This window comes from Saimiri boliviensis, chromosome 2 (assembly GCF_048565385.1).
Source record: "Saimiri boliviensis isolate mSaiBol1 chromosome 2, mSaiBol1.pri, whole genome shotgun sequence".
Lineage (NCBI taxonomy): Eukaryota > Metazoa > Chordata > Mammalia > Primates > Cebidae > Saimiri > Saimiri boliviensis.
Window position 1 is genome coordinate 206,666,612 of NC_133450.1, and position 19,330 is coordinate 206,685,941.

The following is a 19,330-nucleotide window of genomic DNA, read 5'->3' on the forward strand; positions in this document are numbered from 1 at the left end:
TGTCTGGATTACATTTGTCTTTTGGTAGGAAGGATATATTTGCATCATGGAGGGGCTGTTTCTCATTTCATATAGTCAAACATTGACTTCTGAAGAACTGAATGCATACCCAATAGCTCTCAAAAATCTGGGGAAAGACAATGTTTTCCTTTTGAAAATCCATGTTATTGTGTCAATATCCTGGGCTCAGTTGATTCATCTTAATATGTTTGGGGGCAGTACTCAATGTGAGATTTCAGGCAAGGCAGGGGGAATAATGCTATCCATTCTTTAAGAGGTAGGGAAGGGTACACCACATTTCAGAAAGATATCCATTCCAAAATATTGAAATAAAAGTTTTGGTGCTTAGAGAAGTAATCCTCACCTACTTGAAAAAAACTCAGCTAAAAATATTTCTTCCTTTGAAGAATCTCCAAAACCTTGACTTTATTGCGTTATTATTATTTTAGTTTAGTTTAGTTTTAAGATGGGGTTTCACCATATTGGTTAGGCTGGTCTCAAACTCCTGACCTCAGATGATCTGCCTGCCTCAGCCTCCCAAAGTGCTGGGATTACAGGCTTGAGCCACCGCACCCAGGTGTGCATCATTATTTTTTAATTTAATGTAATTAATTTATTTTTTGAGACAGTCTCATTCTGTTGCTGAGGCTGGAGTGCAGTGGCGTGATCTTGGCTTACTGCAGCCTCCACCTTCTGGGTTCAAGTGATTATCCTGTCTTAGCCTCCCAAGTAGCTGGGATTACAGGCAGGTGCCACCACACCTGGCTAATTTTTTTTATTTTTGGTAGAAACAGGGCTTCACCATGTTGGCCAGGCTGGTTTCCAACTTCTGACCTCAGGTGATCCACCCGCCTGGGCCTCCCAAAGTGCTGGGATTACAGGTATGAGCCACTGCTTCCGACTCCATTATTTTTAAAGGTAATAGATGCAAGTCAAAATCTCATGATCCTGCTATGGTAGGGAAGGCACAAGGAGTGTGTGTGTGTGTGTGTGTACATGTGTGTACTTAGAGGTCCATTCACCTAAGTGCTATCCCAGAGAGAAAAATGAGATTGCCAGAGAGAAAAATGAAATTGTGCAATTTCGGGAAGAGCTTAACCTCCATCCTCCTGCTGAGTTCTCTGACCACGCTTTTCTCCCTCCATCCCTCTCCTCCTTCTCCCCAATAGACTTAAGTCTTTAACCAGAGCCTTTTGGGAACAGGTAGAAGGTGAGGAGATTTGAATTGAGTATAACTGAAAGAACATAACTATTCCCTTGTACCCAAATAATGGCAACAGGACTAGCTATTGTCCAGAACTCAATTAAGTCCATATAAGAATTAGCATGAAGTCTTTAACAGGAGCTTTAAATTGCTTAGAAATTTACTATTGGTGGGCAACCAGGGGCAAGACTACATCCTTGGCACAAGTGTTGAGAAAAGGTCTATGGAAACTGTCTGCAGGTGACGCTCTTAGGAACATGAAGGACCTGAAGACCCAGTGGTAATGTTAGCTACAGGGGGGTCACTTATGTTATGGATCATGAAAAGGTCATATTTAAGGTAGAGTTTAAAAAATGCGGCAGCAATTTGGGAGGCCGAGGCAGGCAGATCACCTGAGGTCAGGAGTTCAAGACCAGCCTGGCCAACATGGTGAAACCCCTTCTCTACTAAAAAAAAAAAAAAAAAAAAAATTAGCCGAGCATAGTGGTGGGTGCCTGTAACCCCTGCTATTTGGGAGGCTGAGGCAGGAGAATTACTTGAACCTGTTAAGTAGAGGTTGCAGTGAGTGGAGATTGCACCATTGTACTCCAGCCTGAGCAACAAGAATAAAACTTCATCTCAAAAAAAAAAAAAAAAAAAAAAATCTGACTTTCTGTTTTATTTTTTATAGCTGTCTTAAAAACTACTCCAAAATATAATGGCCTTAAGTAATAACCATTTTATTATGTTTCTGAATTCTGTGGCCAAAAATTTGGACAGAGTATGGAGGAGGTGACTTGTCTCTGCTCCACAATGTTTGGAACCAGGGGACTTAATGGCTGGGAGGTGAGTCAAAAGTTGGGGACTGGATTGATCTGGAATCTCTTCACTCATGTGTCTGGTGCCTGAGTAGGGAGGACTCAAAGACTAAGACTGTAAATTAGTTATCTAATTAGTAGCAAATTATCACAAACAATGGTTTAGAACAATACACATTTATTATCCCACAATTTTGATGGGCAGGACTCTGCTCATGAGGTTGCAGTCAAAGGCTAGTGTTTCACTGAAGGCTCAACTGGAGAAGGATATGCTTTTAAGCTCACTTACATAGCTGTTGGCAGGATTCAGTTCCTTTTGGGTTGCTGGGCTGAGGGTTAAGGTTCCTGGTTGCCTGTTGGGCAGAGGTTGTCCTCAGTTCCTGGACGTAGGGAACTCCCGTGCACGGCCACTTCTTTCATCAAAAGCGGCAAGGCAGAGTACACTAGGCAGATGAGAGGTATAATCTCATGTAACATAGTGAGAAAAGGGACATCCCTCACCTTCACAGCATTCCACTGATTAGAAGCAAGTTACCATCTCACCCTCACCAAGAGGAGAGGATTATGCAAGGGTGTGAATAATAGGAGATAATGGCAATGGAGGGGCAGCATCTTAGAGTCCTTCTGCCACAGAGGCCCACCACAGTGGCCACACGTGACCTCTCAATATGGCTGAGCTTCCTCACAACACGGTGGCCTCAGGGAAGTTGGACTTGTTACAGAACAGCTCAGAAATCCAAGTATGAGCAATCTAATGAAAAAAGGGGAAGCGACATTGTCTTTTTCCTAGACTTCCTCAGTCTAGAAAGTTGCTCCTTGTCACTTCTGCAGTGGTCTACAGGTGGAAGCAGTTGCAGGTCCATCCAAATTCAAGTGGAGGAGAATTAGATGGCAGCTCTTGAGGAAGGCAGACGAGGTTACATTGTAGGAGCACATGGGATGGCTGATGTTGTCCCAGCTATCTTTGTTCTCTGCCACTCAGGTTGAAGTTACTCCATATCACTTCCACAGTGGTCTATGAGTTGAAGCAGTTGGAGGTCCACCCAAATTCAAGTGGAGGAGAATCAGATTGCAGCTCTTGAGGAAGAGAGATGAGGTTACATTGTAGGAGCATGTGGGATGGCTGATCTTCGTTCTCTGCCATTCAGCTTTATGTGGACAATAGAGGGATGACAGAATAAAAGGCAGTACGACCTGCTAAGGGTGACTATATAAACGATTACTCAAGCAATGACACTATTGATAGTGAAAGGGGTGCTATTAGTAAATACGCTGAGACAACAGGCATAAACCAGAACTGGCCAGGGCAAACTAGGATGCCTGGTTAGCCTAGACCTGCCAATATTCTCCCTGTTCCCACAGCCTGTATGGGAAGTACTGTCACCTTATCAGGTGGACTTAGCTTGGGAATCCCAAATATTATCGGGAAGGATAAACACAGTGGTTCTTCACAACAGTGGGGCTAAGAGCACTGTGGAGAAGCCCATTATGAGAAGGAACATGCAGTCAGGAAGGTGACCTCGGAGGAACGCAAGACAAATTGTTTTTTTAGTTACAAGGGACAGAGGCGTTCCTTAAATTATTTTAACAGAAACAAGCAAAAGGAATATGGATTGACTCACATAACTAAAAAGTTCAAAAGAATTACAGCTTCAGGCCTGGCTAAATCTAGGGTTCTAACCATGTCATCGGGACTGTGTCTTCCCATAGCTGGGCTCTGCTTTCCTCTGTGTTAGCTGAATTCAGGCAGGCTCTTTCCACATGGCAGCCTTCGGCTCCTCTAGATTTAAACTATATCCTCAGTTATCTCAGTGGAAAAGAAAACTTTCCATTCAACCTTTTAAATCTGGATTTCATTAACTTGGCCTGTCACATGGCCATCTTGCCAAGGGGATGGCATACATGATTGGCCAAGCCTGGGTCATTTGCTGATGGCACTCAGGGGTAGAGTAAGTCCACCCAAAACACACAGACTGAGCATGAAAAAAGGCTTTTTCTTCATGAAAAATTGAGACACAAATTGAGAATGCGGGAGAATGGAGAACAAATGCCCTCTACAGCCCTCTTTCCCAATACACAAAAAAGGAAGGTCACCTTCAAGAAGGAAGAGAGCAATCTACCTTTAGATAATAACTGCCAGATGCTGGACCTGGCCAGTTCTGGCATTTACTTTCATGCGAACACTATGGAGTCAGTAAAATTAGTCGTCTCATCACCCTTTGACTGGTGCAGAAAATGCAGCATATTGACGGCAGAGGAGGGTAGATGTATCGGTTATCTATTGCCACAATAATGCCGTGTAACAAACCACCTCCAAAACTCAGTTACAAAAAACAATAAGCATTTACTTAGCTCTTGAGTCTGTGGGTTGGAGATTTCATCTGGATAGTTCCTCTAGCCTCTTTTGGGCTCTATCACTCTCTGGGGGTAGCTGGCTGTTGGCTGGGGGCTCACGCATGTGGTGGTCAGCTAGAATAACTGAACTCTGTTTCACCTTTCTCTCCTATTCTTCCAGCAGACTAGCTTGGGTATACAGTTGTTCCTGGGTATTCGTGAAGAATTGGTTCCCGGACCCCCGTAGAAAACAAAATCTGCAGATGCTCAAGGGCCTCATGTAAAATAGTGCCATACAGGTACTGATCAACTTACGACCTATGCAACTTACGACCATTCGACTTTACGACCACAATCGTAGCCACGACTGCTCCGCGTCTGGTAAGCTGGGTGTACGACAGTGGGGACCAGCTTCTGGCAGCACTACCATCTCTGCGTGCACCATTTCAACTGTACATATAGCCTACTCAACTTATGACCAAATCGTGTTATGACCGTTCCGCGGCCCCGACCGTGGTCGTAAGCCAAGCACTACTTGTATTTCCCTATAACCTATGCACATCCTCCTGTAAATTTTAAATCATTTCCAGATTACTTACAATACCTAAAACAATGTAAATGCTATGTAAATAGTTGTTATTCTGCATTGTTTAGGGAATAATGACAAGAAAAAAAAAATCTGTACATACTCAGTACAGACGCAACCACCATAGGCTTAGCTCTATTTTGAACACATGGTTGATTGAATCTACAAATGGGGACCTCACGGATGGGCCAACTGTATTCTCACGATGAAGGCATAAGTGCCAAAGCATGTACAAATTTAGTTTCACAAGCACTTTTATTTTTATTTAGGTTTTTTTTTTTTTTTTGAGATGGGGGTCTCGTGCTGTCACCCAGGCTGGAGTGCAGTGTTGTGATCTCACTGCTCACTGCAGCCTCAAGCTCTTGGGCTAAAGCCATCTTTCCATCTTGGCCTCCTGAGTAGCTGGGACCACAGATATACACCCCCATGCCTGGCTAATTTTTAAATTTTTTGTAGAGACAGGGTCTCACCATGCTTCCCAGGCTGGTCTTGAACTCCTGGCTTCAAACAATCCTCTTGCCTTGGCCTCTCAAAGTGTTAGGATTACAGGCGTGAGCCACTGTGCTTGACCTGCACAAGCACTTTTAAAGTCTCTACTTATGTGAAATTGGCTAACATCCCACTGGCCACAGTCACATGGCCAAACTCAGATGCAAGGAGTGGGAAATAGACTCTTTAGTGAGAACTGCGAAGTCACATGACAAAAAGGGCTAGATTCGAGGAGGTATGCAGAATTGATGCTGTTATTGCAATCAATTTCCCACAGAGCATAGAGGGAAGGGTAACTTCTCATGACTCTTTAAGGTTGCTAAAGATAGATATATGGATTTTGTTTCTCAACAGAGTTAGCATGAAATTCAGAAAAGGATCGATCATCATTCTACCTCTTTTAACGCAGCTTTTAAAAACAGTCTTTCTTCAGCCACTGTAGAAAACATTATGGAGATTCCTCAAAAAGTTAGAACTAGAATGACCATAAGATCCAACAACTCGACTTCTGAGTACCTACCCAAAAGAACTGAAAGCAGAGAACCAAACAGATACATGAATATTCATCGCAACATTATTCACAATAGGTAAAAGGTAGAAGCAACCCAGGTGTTCATCAATGGATGAATGGATAAACAACATTGGTATGTCCATGTAATGAAATAATATTCAGCCTTAAAAAGGAATGCAATTCTGATACACACTACGACATGAATGAATTGTGCCAGTGAAATGAGCCAGATACAAAAGGACAAATACTGTGTGGTTCCCCTTATATGAGAGTGCTTAGAATAGTCAAATTCATAGAGCGATAGGAAGTGGTATAGTTGTTACCAGGAGCTGGTAGGAGATGGCATGTTAGTGTTTAATACATGTAGCATTTCCCTTCAGGATGATGAAAAATTATGGAGATGAATAGTGGTGATGGTTACACAACAATGTCAACGCACTTCATGTCACTGAACTATACATTCACAATGTTTAAAATGGTAAATTTTATGTTATATATATTCTTGCACAATGTTTTTTAAATTTTGAGACAGAGTTTTGTTCTTGTTGCCCAGGCTGGAGGGCAGTGGTGCAATCTCAGCCCACTGCAACCTTCCCTCCCAGGTCTCCTGCCTCAGCCTCTCTAGTAGCTGGGAATCACAGGCGCCTGCCACCATGCCTGGCTAATTTTTTGTATTTTTAGTAGTGATGGTGTTTCACCATGTTGGCCACGCTGCTCTCGAACTCCTGCCTTGGCCTCCCAAAGTGCTGGGATCCACCTGCCTTGGCCTCCCAATATGCTGGGATTATAGGTTTGAACCACCGTGACTGGCCTCACAATTTTTTATTTTTAAAGTTCCATCTCTTGATGTTGCTATTCAAGGTTTTGGTTGCGCCAACAGTTGATCAACTAATATTGTTTTGCTACCTTACCTAATAATTGTAGTGAGTGTGCTGGCCTTAAAGGAGTCATTTGCTCAGTCCCTTTCTTTAATGACCTCAGAGTTAAGTTGGGAAAAGGGAAGGTTAAAATAGAATACCAAGGCCCAAAGAGTTTAAGATAACCAATAATACAAGGCAAGGTGATACCCACACCAAGTGATGGGCCAGTGACTGCCACCGAACCTGAGAGGCGTGGAGCTTTCAAAAATACAAATATCCAGACCCCGCCTGGATCAGAATCAGGAGAGTGATTAGAAGTTGGAAAACATATACTTTTCAAAAGCTCCCAGGAGATTCAGATGCCTAGCCAGGGTTAGAGAATGCCTCTAAACTATACACACCAAAATTAATTTTGGGGGGGAATATCCTGTTTGAAGAATTATAGCTGACTGAGAATGCTGAAAATTGCAAACATTAAAATAACTTTTACTTGGTAGAAATAAGCAACAGAAAATAAAACACGAAGACTAACACTGCATCCAGGAAATAGTGACTGAACATTGATGGAAGACCCTACATCTGCATGACAAAATTAAGATCATAAAATTTGCCCAGTTCCTCTATTGTTGTGCCTGGTTTTATTTAAAAAAAGAGAAGAAAAAAAGAAAAAAATGTGCCTAGGAAAATCGGACCTCATGGGAATAGTAGCTACAAAAGAACATAGTCATGTTGCAAAAAAAAAGATAATCAGCAAATTTTGATGTGGACAAGCCATTGATCAATGAATCAATTTTTTTTCTGTTGAATATACAATGAAAAGATTCCATTCTGATGAAAATAATGTCAGTGTAGGCTTCTAGCTTTTTCAAACATTTCAAGTATTTCACTTTTGTTGACTTGTTATTTTGAAATAATTTCAAAATTATAGAAGAGTTGCAAGAGTAGAACAAAGAACTTTCACATACCCTTCGTTCAAATTTGCCAATTCATATTCAGTCACATATAATCACGTTATCATATATATATATGCATATAGGCATAGACATACGTGTATATGTTTTGAGAGTTGCAGATAATCATGTGCCTTTCCATCAAAAGTGTGTATTTTCTAAGAGGGAGAACCTGATTTTATACAACCAGAAAATGATTATTAACATAGAAATTTAACATGAATACCTACTATTCTCTAATATGCAACCATATTCAAACCTTACCAGTTGTCCCCAAAATGTCCTTTATAGAAATTTTTTTCCCACTCTGATCCAGGAGCCAAAAAAAAAAAAAAAGTTGGTTCAAGATCGCTTTTTGCATTTAGTTGTCGTACTTATCTCTTTAGTCACCTTTAATTTGAAACAGTTCCTCGGTCTTTGTTTTTCATAACATTGACATTTTTGCCACGTACAGGCCAGTTGTTTTGTAGAATGTCCCTGGATCTGGATTAGTCTGATGTTTCCTCATGATTAGATTTGGGTTATGCGTTTTTGGCAGGAATTCTGTGTAAGTGCTGTTGGTTCTCCGTGCATCCCATCCAGAGTCACACGCTGGCCATTTGTCCAATTACTGGTGAAAGAAACATTCCATTTTGCTTTTCTATGCCTCACTCTCCTCATCTGTTAATGGAGATAACTGAGAGACATAGCTGGATGGCTTCATGGCTGAGCTGTTATTCCAGACATGCCCCGCCCACTGGAGAGTTTTGCAGATAGAAGGCACTGAGATCAATATCATTATTAACATCATCATCTCGAATATCTGGGATGCCTACTGTGTGCTGGCATTCATTGTTTTTTTGTTTTTTCTAACCCTCATGGAAAACATGCATATCTGTGTTATTATCCCCATTTAACAGTTAAGGAAACTGGGGCTCAGAGACAGTGGTGTGATTTGCTCAGGCTCACATGGCTGGAAAGGATCTGAGCTGGGATTTGAACCCAGTTGGGTCTGAGTCCAGACAGAACCTGAGCCTTGTACTATGGCACATTGTGAGCTAACTGCATTCACAAGTGTGTTCCTCAGCAGAAAGGATGGATTATTACAGCCTCCTTTGGGAGCCTCCTGATGGCAAAAGAGGAAACGAAATGGACCAGCTCTTGCCATCTTTATTCCTCTTCTTTTCTTCCCATGGCCTGTGCCCATCTCCATTCTGAGATCCAGCTGAATTAAAATCAGGACTACTACCATAGTGGGGGGCACTGACAATTGGATTTAGGGAAGCTGCCTTCAAAGCTGACTTTGCTCCCTTCTCGGCTGACTAGTCCTGCTCAAATGAGGTGACTCTACCCTCATCCCACCCCAGAGCCTGAGTTGCCTTATACATGTTGAAGTTGATTGATATTGGCTGGAAATGGTAATAATAATTACCATGCATTGGGTGCACAACATGAATTAGGGCTATAAATAACCCTGTGGTGTTAGGTACCTTATTTCACTCATTTTACAGATGAGAAAAACTGAGGCTTTTATAGGGGCTAATGTTACAATCTGCATAGATCTAAGTACAGAGACCAGATGAGATCATTAGGATACCAGGCTTTCTCCGGGCTTCATGGGCTGGCAGGCTCCCTGGAATAGCTTTATGAAACATAAGAAGCATTTGCTGTTGAATCCTGGGACAGGCTACACAGATTTTTATTTTTTATTTTTATTTTTATTTTTTTATTTTTTATTTTATTTTATTTATTTATTTTTTTGAGACTGAGTTTTGCTCTTGTTACCCAGGCTGGAGTGCAATGGTGTGATCTCGGCTCACTGCAACCTCCGCCTCCTGGGTTCAGGCAATTCTCCTGCCTCAGCCTCCTGAGTAGCTGGGATTACAGGCACGCGCCACCATGCCCAGCTAATTTTTTGTATTTTTAGTAGAGACGGGGTTTCACCATGTTGATCAGGATGGTCTCGATCTCTTGACCTCGTGATCCACCCTCCTCGGCCTCCCAAAGTGCTGGGATTACAGGCTTGAGCCACCGCGCCCAGCCTTTATTTTTATTTTTAACTTTTTTTTATTGTATTTTAGGTTTTGGGGTACATGTGAAGAACATGCAAGATTATTGCATAGGTACACACATGGCAGTGTGATTTGCTGCCTTCCTTCCCCTCAGCTATATCTGTCATTTCTCCCCATGCTATCTCTCCCCAACTCCCACCCCCACTGTCCCTCCCCCATTTCCCCCCAACGGACCCCAGTAACTACACAGATTTTTAACTCAGTGCTCTTTGTCTGGGCGACCAGTTTGATTTCTTTCTTTCTGTTTGCCAGTGTCTTGTCCTGGATCTCCGTTCTCTCCATTTTCCCTCCTGGATTCACCTCCCTGGGGGACTGCCAAAGCCTCAGGTACCTGCTTCTCTGGAGACTTCACCATGACTTGCAAGGCCCCTCTTTGAGGAAGTACGCGGCTGCTAGCTCATCCCAGCTCCTTTCCAGCTTCTCCCTGTGTCGGGATGGGGAGGTAGAGGAATGAAAGAAAAGAAGAAAATTCCAGAGCAAAAGCTGGAATTTTGCACTGGACCAAGACACACGAGCCTTAAAATGGGGGTGAGTGTACTTCCTCTGCCCACTTTGGAGAAGTAGTCAATCAAACGAGAAAATGCTGCCAACTTGTTTGATAAATTGCTGAGGAATTTTCTAAGACCGGATCGTGTGATTTTTTCCCTTTTGTGTAGAGACTTGAAAGCCCAACTCACCCTGGCTGGGCTGTCACAAGAGAGGATTTCCCTTGTTTTTTAGACTTAAGGAAAAGTAACTCAGCTTGAGGAAGAAAACACTATTTCGTGAAGCCTTTGCCTTTATTCTTTCCCATGCCCTTCTCAGACGACTGTTTCTCTATAAAGGCAACTTCTCCACCAAGGCCTTCCCACCAGATCTTAGCCAAGCCCTCAGGTTCTGTTTGGGACCCCAAGTCTTCTTCTGCAGCAACTCCTGCCACCTGCTTGTGGCATAAGCTTGACATCTGCCCATCCCCTGCTGGAAAAAGCCTCAGCATCCTAACCTCCTGGGTTTCCCAAATGTTACCAGACTCTAGCACAAAGAAATGCAGCTTTGGTGCGTGTCTCCAAGTCCCGTCCCCAGTCCCGGTCTCAGAACGCTCACAGTACTCTATGAGAAACAACATCTGAGGGGTCTGCTCAGCTCTCCACGTCCCTTTTCTCAGGGCTGGGTCTCAAGAGGCTCTGTGTGTTTTGCGACCCTGTCATCATTGGCCATAGAGGATCAGCTCCTGGTGGCACCTGAGCCAAGCTTCACCCATCCCATTCTCTCTCCTGAATTTGGATAGAGGGCAGAGACACCAGTCACTACTTGCTGCACTGAGAGGATGGTATGCTGACCATTTTCACTTCGTGCCCAGGGAAGCAGAGATGGCCCCCCACCCGAAGAAAAGGTGGGAAGGAGGGAGAAGTTAGGACTGAGATGCCAAGAGATCTGTGGTCCAGAGTGATGGAGAGAGAAAGCCCAGGTCCTGAAACTTTTAGTTCCTGGCTCCAAATCCTTTCAAGGCTTTGTTTCATTTATTGCCCTTGGATACTGTGATCTACATTCTAATTTAGTAAAGTCACATTTTCCTTTTTTTCTTTAGTTTAGCGTGATTTCTTTTCTATTGGTTACAACTGAACAGTGTCGATAAGACTGCTAGGTTTTAGAATCCCCATTTTTCAAAGACAGAAACTAAGGCTCAGAGATGAAGCCCCGAGGCCAGGATCACCCAGGTAGTGAGGGGCCGGGGACATTCCACTGGTGGACGTGTGCACTTTCTCTACATGAGACACTTTCTAAGGACTTCACACATGTTACAGCATTTAATCCTCAGAGCACCCCACGAGGTAGATAAAACTGTTAGCATCATTTTAAAGATGAGGACGTGGAGGCAAGAAGTTGAGCCATTTCTTTGAGACCACACCGCAAGTGAGGAAGACCAGAGCCAGAGGTGAACCTGGGAATTGATGCCAGGGGCTGGACTCTTAAAATGATGCAGTAGTGCTAGTTCTGGAGGCAGTGGGCTAGGCATGGAAAAAGTAAAACGTTTCCAGAATTTGGTAAACCCAAGAACGCCGAGTTGAACCATAGACTCTCAGAAGATGGGAGAGCCTTTGGAGGTCCCTGCTGGACCACGCTTCCACTGATGTGAGCGGCTGTTCTTCTGCAGCCCTGACCAATAGTCATTTCTCCAACGCTGTATCACGGAGCCTGCTCCATCATACAGCAGGTCTGGTCTTGTCCCCTGGGCTCACACAAAATACACTGGCTCCTCCACCACACCCCCCACCTCCCCAAGTGCTGCCTTCTGGTGTTTGTGGGGGTCCTTCCCTTCTCATGGCTTCCCCACGCTGGTCCCAGTGTCATTGCTCTGGAAAGTGAGGGGCTGAGATATGACCACAGTGCACCTGATGGGACCACAGCCACCTTGTGCAGTACCTAGTCACTTTCTTGGGCAGGTCCTCAGCACACTCCAAAAGTTCCACATGGTGAGCGCACCCTCAGTTAATTCCCGAATGGAGACAAAGCACAGCTCTGGGTGACTGCATAGTTTCAGCCGTGGTTTGGGAAATACGTGGGTTCATTTATAAACTAGATTTTGTCAGGATGACTTCAAGCTCAGCCATTGTCCCCTGAGGATACCCTTCATGGCCCATCTGGGACAGAATGAAGAAAGGACACACTCTCCAGGACCGAGCCCTGGGGAGGAGACACCTCTACAGGTGGAATGTGCTGATGGAAGGCCCAGCTCCTGGGACCCATGGGTGGTGGAGAAACAGGAAGGGCTTGCAGTGATTCCAGAAAAAGATGGCTGAGAACGACCACAAGACTTTATAGCCCAGAGGTTCCTGGAGACAGGCTGTGGATTATTCCAAGTTGACAGTCCCGGATACTCTTGAGTGAAAGCTGGAGATTTTCTTCCCCCAAAATGCACATACAGGGATACATTTGCTTAAGGAGTAGTTCTTGGTTCCCCAAACCCATGCAAGGACCCTATTTAAGAATCTGTGCTCTAGAGAGACCCTGCCATCTAATTAAGACCCTCCTGGAATCTTTGCTGCCCCCCGCCCGGGCTGGGCAGGACCCTTCCTTGAGCTGCACCGAACACCTCACTGTTGGCATTGTCACGCAAGGGTTTTAAGAAGGTGGCCAGCCCTTAGACCAGCAGCATCAGCATCACCTGGGAACGCATTAGAAATGAACCTCTCCGTCCCTAACGCAGACCAAATGAATTAGAAATTCCGGGGTGGGGCCCAGCAATCTGAACAGGCTCTCTTGGTGATTCCAAGGATCACTTGAGATTGAGAAGAGTTTGAGAAGAGCTGCTGCAAACAGTTCTCTTCTTCATGGTGTGTGTCTGCCCTACTAGATACAAGGTGCCTGGCCGCATAGTAAGCGTTCAAATGAATATTTATTGCATCAAGTTTTCCCGACTCCTAGGACAGGAGTTTCTCCTTGGTACCATACGGCTCTCAGCCGTGGTGACTGAGACCTCATGTCATTTCAGATCTAGTTTCTACTCTAGGGCCTAAGATTAGGCTTGGCTCCACTGGGCAGAGGAGGGGAACTGACCTTGAGTCAGGTGCCCAGAAACCTTCAAACTAGGATTGAGCCAGACAGACATCAAACCTGGAGGATCTCTCCAGATAATAAGGCTCCAACCAGCTGGTGGATGAGGGGCAGGTGGACTAGGAGCTGCCCGGCCAGCACGTATGCCCAGGGCTTACTGGACCCAGCTTTGCCAGTCTCCACAAGCTGCTCCACTCCCCTCGGTGCCTGCTGCACACCAGCCTCAGCAGAAGCTGCCAAACCTTTGCCAGGGACATACTTGCCAGGTTGGTGGGGAGAAATATGGCCACTTTTAATTTGTAATGAATCTCCAACTTTTAGGGGTCTGGGGGAAGTGATTAGGAGACCCCTCCTTTTTTTTTTTTTTTTTTTTTTTTTGAGACAGAGTCTCATTCTGTCATCCAGGCTGGAGTGCAATGGCGTGGTCTCAGTTCACTGCAACCTCCGCCTCCCAGGTTCAAGCAATTCTCCTTCTTCAGCCACCTGAGTAGCTGGGATTACCGGCGCGTGTCACCACACCTGGCTAATTTTTGTATTTTTAGTAGAGATGAGGCTTCACTATGTTGGCCAGGCAGGTCTCGAACTCCTGACCTCATGATCTGCCTGCCTCGGCATTCCCAAAGTGCTGGGATTACAGGTGTGAGCCTTGGTGCCTCAACAGGAGAATCCTCTTAATGTCTTGTGTATGAGTTTTTAAAGGGGTCAAGAGTTGTGTTTCTGAATTCCATGTCTTCCATATGGGATTCAATTCCTGGTTTCACTTTTTTTTTAGGGAAAGGAGGTGTCTTCTACACAGGGCCTCCATTTCCTAAAATTTAAAAAATAATACGCTTTTTGAGGGTTTTAGGGAAAACATTTCTGTAACCCTTCCCGTCCCATATTGCTCCAGTATTTTAAACATTACAAAAAAGAACATTTGATTTTTGAAGGTGGGGGCAGAGAGAAGACACCTGTTTGCGCTTAATTTCCAATGGTTTTATTTTTAAAAAGTATCCTTGTAGTTTTGTCTTGGGCAGGGGCAAAGAAGGATTTCTGTTCACATTACATCTCATAGACGAGCAATTCTTAACATTTTTATCCCAAAAATCAGTCAGTCGTGGGAGATGCAGGATGGGTCCAGTAATCCCTCTTTGTCTCTCTAATAGGGCAGGTCCTTCACACTTTCAATTTTTAAAAAATCTGATTTTTTAGGAGGATGGGGAAGAGAACGGGAAAAAAAAATTCCTTTTAAACTTTCCCAACTCACAAGGAAGCAGTTGCTCAAGTTAAAAAACAAACAAACAAACAAAAAACTGGCTCTTTTGGGGTGTTGGAAAGAAATTTGCTGGTTCACTTTTTATTTCACATAAAAGTTTATCAAATTTTCCTTTTCTAAATCAACCTGACTGGGGCATATGGGGGTCCAATACTCCTTAACTTTCAACCCCTCTTGTCTTCCTGCAGGACCGGTTTTTCTAACTTTTATTAAAAAAAAAATACATATATATATATATAAATTTGGCAAGGATAGGCAGAAACAGCCGTTTCACTGGCATTTCACATAAAAGCAGCTTCTCAAATATTTATTTTAAAAATCAATCTGGCTGGGGGGTCTAGAGTCCCCTTAACCCCTCCTGTCTGACATGGGGTCAGTTCTTCAAACTTTTATTACATTAGTTTTTTTTGGGGAGTGGTGGCAGGGGCAATAGGAATATCCCCAGTAAGCCTTCCAGTCTTTCAGCAATCCAGCTCTTAAAAACTTTTATTTCAAAAATCAATGCGATTTTTTTTCGGTGGGGGGGACAGCGGGGTACAGAGCTCCCATTAACCTCTTGCGTTCCGCTGAGAGCCGGCTCCCCAAACTTTTTTTCCAGCGTCAAAATGACATTTCCGAGGGGCTGGAGGACCGGGGGAGGGCAGAAGGGAGCCGGGGGGCGGGCGCGGGGGGCGCGGGGAGGGCAGGGCGCGGCGCGGGAAAGTTTGGGGGGCGGGTGCGCCGGGGCCCGGGGGCTGGCGGACGGGCGGGCGGGCGCGCCCCAGGACCCGTCGGCTTTGTGTGAGACGCGGAGGCCGGCGGTGCGGAGGCCGAGGCCGAGGCCCCAAGCTCGCTGGCCGCGCGGCGAGGCCGGCCCGGGGGCGGGCAGGGCGGCGGGGGGCGGCGGCGGCCCCGCGAGGGGCGGCTCGGCGGCGGCGGCGGCCGCGGCGCGGCCGGTGCGGGCCGGGGGTGGGGGCGAGGGCCGGCGCCCCCCCCCGCGCGCCCCCAGCGCCCCCGCCCCCCCGGCCTGAGCGGGGCGGGCGGAGGAGGGAGCGGTGGCGGCGGCGGCGGCGGCGGCATTGTGCGCGCACCAGCAGCCCGGCCCGGGAGGAGCAGGACGCGCCGGGGCCGCCTCCTCCCGCACGGACCCATGAACCAGCCGGGCGGCGCGGCGGCTCCGCAGGTACGACGGGGGGCCGGGGGCAAGCACCGCGCGGGGAACCCCGGGGGGCCGGGGCCCGGGGCGCTGCGCCACTTCATTGCAAGATTTGCAAAATGCAAAGTGCCTGGGCACGTTAGCGGGCTTTTTGTGGGCGCTAACGGGAGGGTCGGGGTCCAGAGAGCACCCCCCCGGGCGCTGCGGGGTGTGAGGAGAGTGGGGGTGACGAGGGGGTCTTTTGGGGCCCCCACTCAGCGCCCCCTCCGGCCCCGGGCTCGGACCGGAGCCCAGAAAACAAAGCGGCGAGAGAACAGAGCAGCCATTTCAGTTTGGACAATTCACATTTTGCAAAAATGCAACCCCTTCCAGCTCTGCCCCCTCCCCCCCAAATTTGCAATTTTCCCTTGACCCTCTCTGCACTTGGGGTCCCCGATGACCCCCCGGGTGGTCTCTTCCCCCAGGCCCCCCATTTTTACAACAATCTTTTTTTTTTTTAGGCCATATTTCCCTTTCTCAATTTTTTTTTTTCTAATTTTTCTTCAAACGGTAGTTTTTTCCCATTAAAACGACGCCACCTAGAGGATACTATTTTGTAAATAAAAAAAGAAATTAAAATTGAAAAGAAATATTTTTTATTTCTTATTTTTTCAAAAGTTTGCACTACCAGGCAGTGGAGGGGTAAGAGATTCTTTTTTTTCCTTTTTTCGGGTGAAAATTTTCACTTTGATCTTTCCAGAAGCATGGAGACAATTTTTATTTCTCAAGCCAAATCCAGATAATATGTAAATGAAAATTAAGCTGGAATTTGAATGAATTCAGTTCTTGGAGGGGAGAAAGCAAAAATCCTCCTAAAAGGAAAGTCAATTTGGCTACTCATCTCATTTCAGTTTGAGAAAAAAACTAATTGGAATAAAGAAAAGAGGGAAATTGTTGAGTTTAGGGAAAACTGAGAATTGGCTTTATGAAGCAATTAGAAATTGTACTTCATTGTAATTTGGAACTTGTTTAGCTCAGCGGGCAAAAAAAGACTAATTTCTCTATTTGACAATATTTAAAGTTTTTCTATTTCCACGAAGGAAGGATTTAAAAGAGAAAATAAACCCTAAAATGTTGGCTTTGGACACACCCAAAAATTGTAGTTTTTTTTTTTTTTTTTTTTTTTTTTTTAAATTTTGCATTTACATTTTACTGCATTTAAATCCTAAGATTCTAAAGAAAACAGAAACTGGAAAAGTTACAGTGAAATCCTTTCTTTTTTCTGTATTTGTTGGGTTTTGTGTGTGTGGTTTTTTTTTTGTTTGTTTTGTTTTGATGGAATAATTAAGACTGTTTTCTGATTTTGTTTCCTGAAAGGTCTAGGCATTTCTTTTTTGTTGTTGTTTTATCCAGAAAATGTCAGGAACCTTTTCTGAGCAATAATCAGGGGAAAAAATGTAAATTCATACATTATACAAATTGAGTAGCCCACAGATTTGTAGGAGAGACCGCCATTAAAATAAGATATGCATAATTAACATTATTATGAAAAAACTAACAGTGGATTCACAGAAGCTCATTTTTTATGACATGCAACTGAATCAATTGGTGAAGACAAGGATTGAGGAATCCTTCGTAAGGAAGAAAATTTTTCCTTTTCTGTCTTGTTCACTCTTGCAATTTGAAAAATTTATTACTTAAAAAAATTTAGATTGGTTTCAGGCCTCTTTGATTGTGATGTGAGGTTGGGAGTTTATCAATATTTGTTATTTTTCAAAAACCTGGTTACTTTCAGAAGGGGGGAAAACCATTAGCCTTGATCATTTTGGGGGATTTTTGACCAAAAAAAAAAAAAAAAAAAAGGAAAAAAAGCACAATTTTACTGACTTAACAAGAAAAAGGTAAAAGAGGGCTGGGCAGAAAGGAGATGATAATTCTGATTCTTATGTTCCTTGGTAGAACACTTACTTTGCTGAAGAAATGTGCTAAAACACCAACTCAGCTGATTTTAGCAGCAAAAAATATAAAGATAAAAAAAAATCAAAATACAAACAAAAGCCAAACCCAAAGATTTGCCTTTGGTATATGAAAGCATTTGTGCAAACAATATTTCCTGTGGAGGTTTTGGCCTTAAAATGAATCAGATGAAGGTGAAACAACAGCAAAAACAGAATTTCAGAAGGCAAATAAATATTGACTGCATTGAAATTTGACAGATGAAAATTAAGTACCCACCCAAAGATGAAGGGTTTTGTGATCAATTAGTATCTGATTGAGCTTGCTGGGGATTTTGAGCCTACCTCCCCCCAAAAGTTATAATTTTTCTGTCCAAAAGGAGCATATTATTAGCACTTGCAGGGCGGGATCTTGGGGAGACCTTGGATTGGAAACTGATGGTGGGTCACCTGGTGCAAGAACAGGAAACCTTCTGCCACTTTTGCCAGCCACTAGCTGGTCTTGGAAGAACTGGTGGCCCCAGTCCATAGATTCCCAACCCTGTTTTGTGGAAATTTGGATGTTTAAGTGGAATAAGTCAAATATATTATCTCTGTGAAATATATTTGACAATGGCAGAGGCTTGACATTTCCCATCATCGCCATTGCATTTGGGAGATTTCATTTTTTTAGTAACAAAATCCTTCAGGGCTGACTGGTCACATTCTGACATATTTGGAATGAGCTTTTTTTTTTTTTTTTTTTTTAAAGTAGCATAATTAAAATTTTTTTTTTCTGTTGAATTATTTAGGCCGATGACTAGGACGGTCAAGGAATTTATAATTTCCGAGGGGCTCTGGAGGCCTCACGAGGCAGAAGGCCTGAGTTTAGCAGTGATGAAGGAGAGAAGGGCTGGGGAGGGGTGGAGGGGACGGGTAGGGGCGTCTGAGAAAAAGTCAGGGTTGTAGATAACAGGTTATTTCTGGTGCAGGGAATAAAAATATTGCAGCACGTCCCTTTGTGTGGCCTGGATCTCCTGACACACAATTCAGATTCCTTCTTTCCATTCTGCTGAAATTTTGTTCTGTTGTCTGTGGCTAGAAGTTGAAAATCATTTTTGGTTTTGTAAACCTGTTTTTTATTTCTTTTCTTTTTAAAAAATTGGTTGTTCTGATCATGTTTGTTGTAAGGAAGTAGAGGTGCATGATGGTTCTGTTGGGGGCGGGGCCAGTTTTCTTTTGTTTCTATTGGTGTCTCTCTCTGGATTGAGATCTGACCTTGGCCTTGGCTTTCTCACCTCCTATTTTAGGTGGACGGGTGACCAGAAATGGATACATGAGCCAATTTTTATTAGCTCTTGCCTGTTACCACATTCTCTCAGAATATTGGGCAAAATATCTGGCAAATTGGACTTGAGGGGTGGTAATTTGATGATGGGCTGAGTTATTTTGGTGAAAGATCATTTATACTCAGTTTCACAGTGGAGACTCTTATTACTTAATGTTTTGCTTTTCTGCCTAAGGAGGCTTAAAAAATTTTTTTTTTTTCTAATAAGGTTTGAAATTTCAAGGGCCTGCTTTATAGCTTGACTTTGGACCAAGCTAGGAAAAGAGGTTTACTTATACTTTCAGCCCCGCACAGAGGTGAACTTGAACAAGGGTTCTTGCTTTTGCAGAAGGAAAGCAGCAAAGATGGCTGGTAGGTGTAAGG

General features: G+C 44.2%; 1 protein-coding gene and 1 long non-coding RNA gene across 15 annotated transcripts in view; both read left to right on the forward strand.

The window, feature by feature from the left end:
• Positions 1 to 1,954: 1,954 nt before the first annotated feature.
• Positions 1,955 to 10,112, forward strand: LOC141582890 (uncharacterized). Its single transcript, XR_012515798.1, has 3 exons — positions 1,955 to 2,029; positions 4,517 to 4,716; positions 10,035 to 10,112. It is a non-coding gene; the product is annotated as an uncharacterized LOC141582890 (long non-coding RNA).
• Positions 10,113 to 15,575: 5,463 nt separating this feature from the next.
• ZNF618 (zinc finger protein 618) overlaps positions 15,576 to 19,330 on the forward strand; it is a 173,914-nt gene continuing 170,159 nt past the window's right edge. For 13 of the 14 annotated variants that reach the window (XM_039474814.2, XM_039474812.2, XM_039474821.2 and 10 more), the window contains exon 1: positions 15,633 to 15,733. In XM_039474814.2, the coding sequence (XP_039330748.1) occupies positions 15,701 to 15,733 (33 nt within the window). In that variant the 5' untranslated portion in view covers positions 15,633 to 15,700. Of the gene's footprint in view, positions 15,734 to 19,330 lie in introns of all 14 variants that reach the window. The other variant, XM_039474825.2, reaches the window with a different exon arrangement.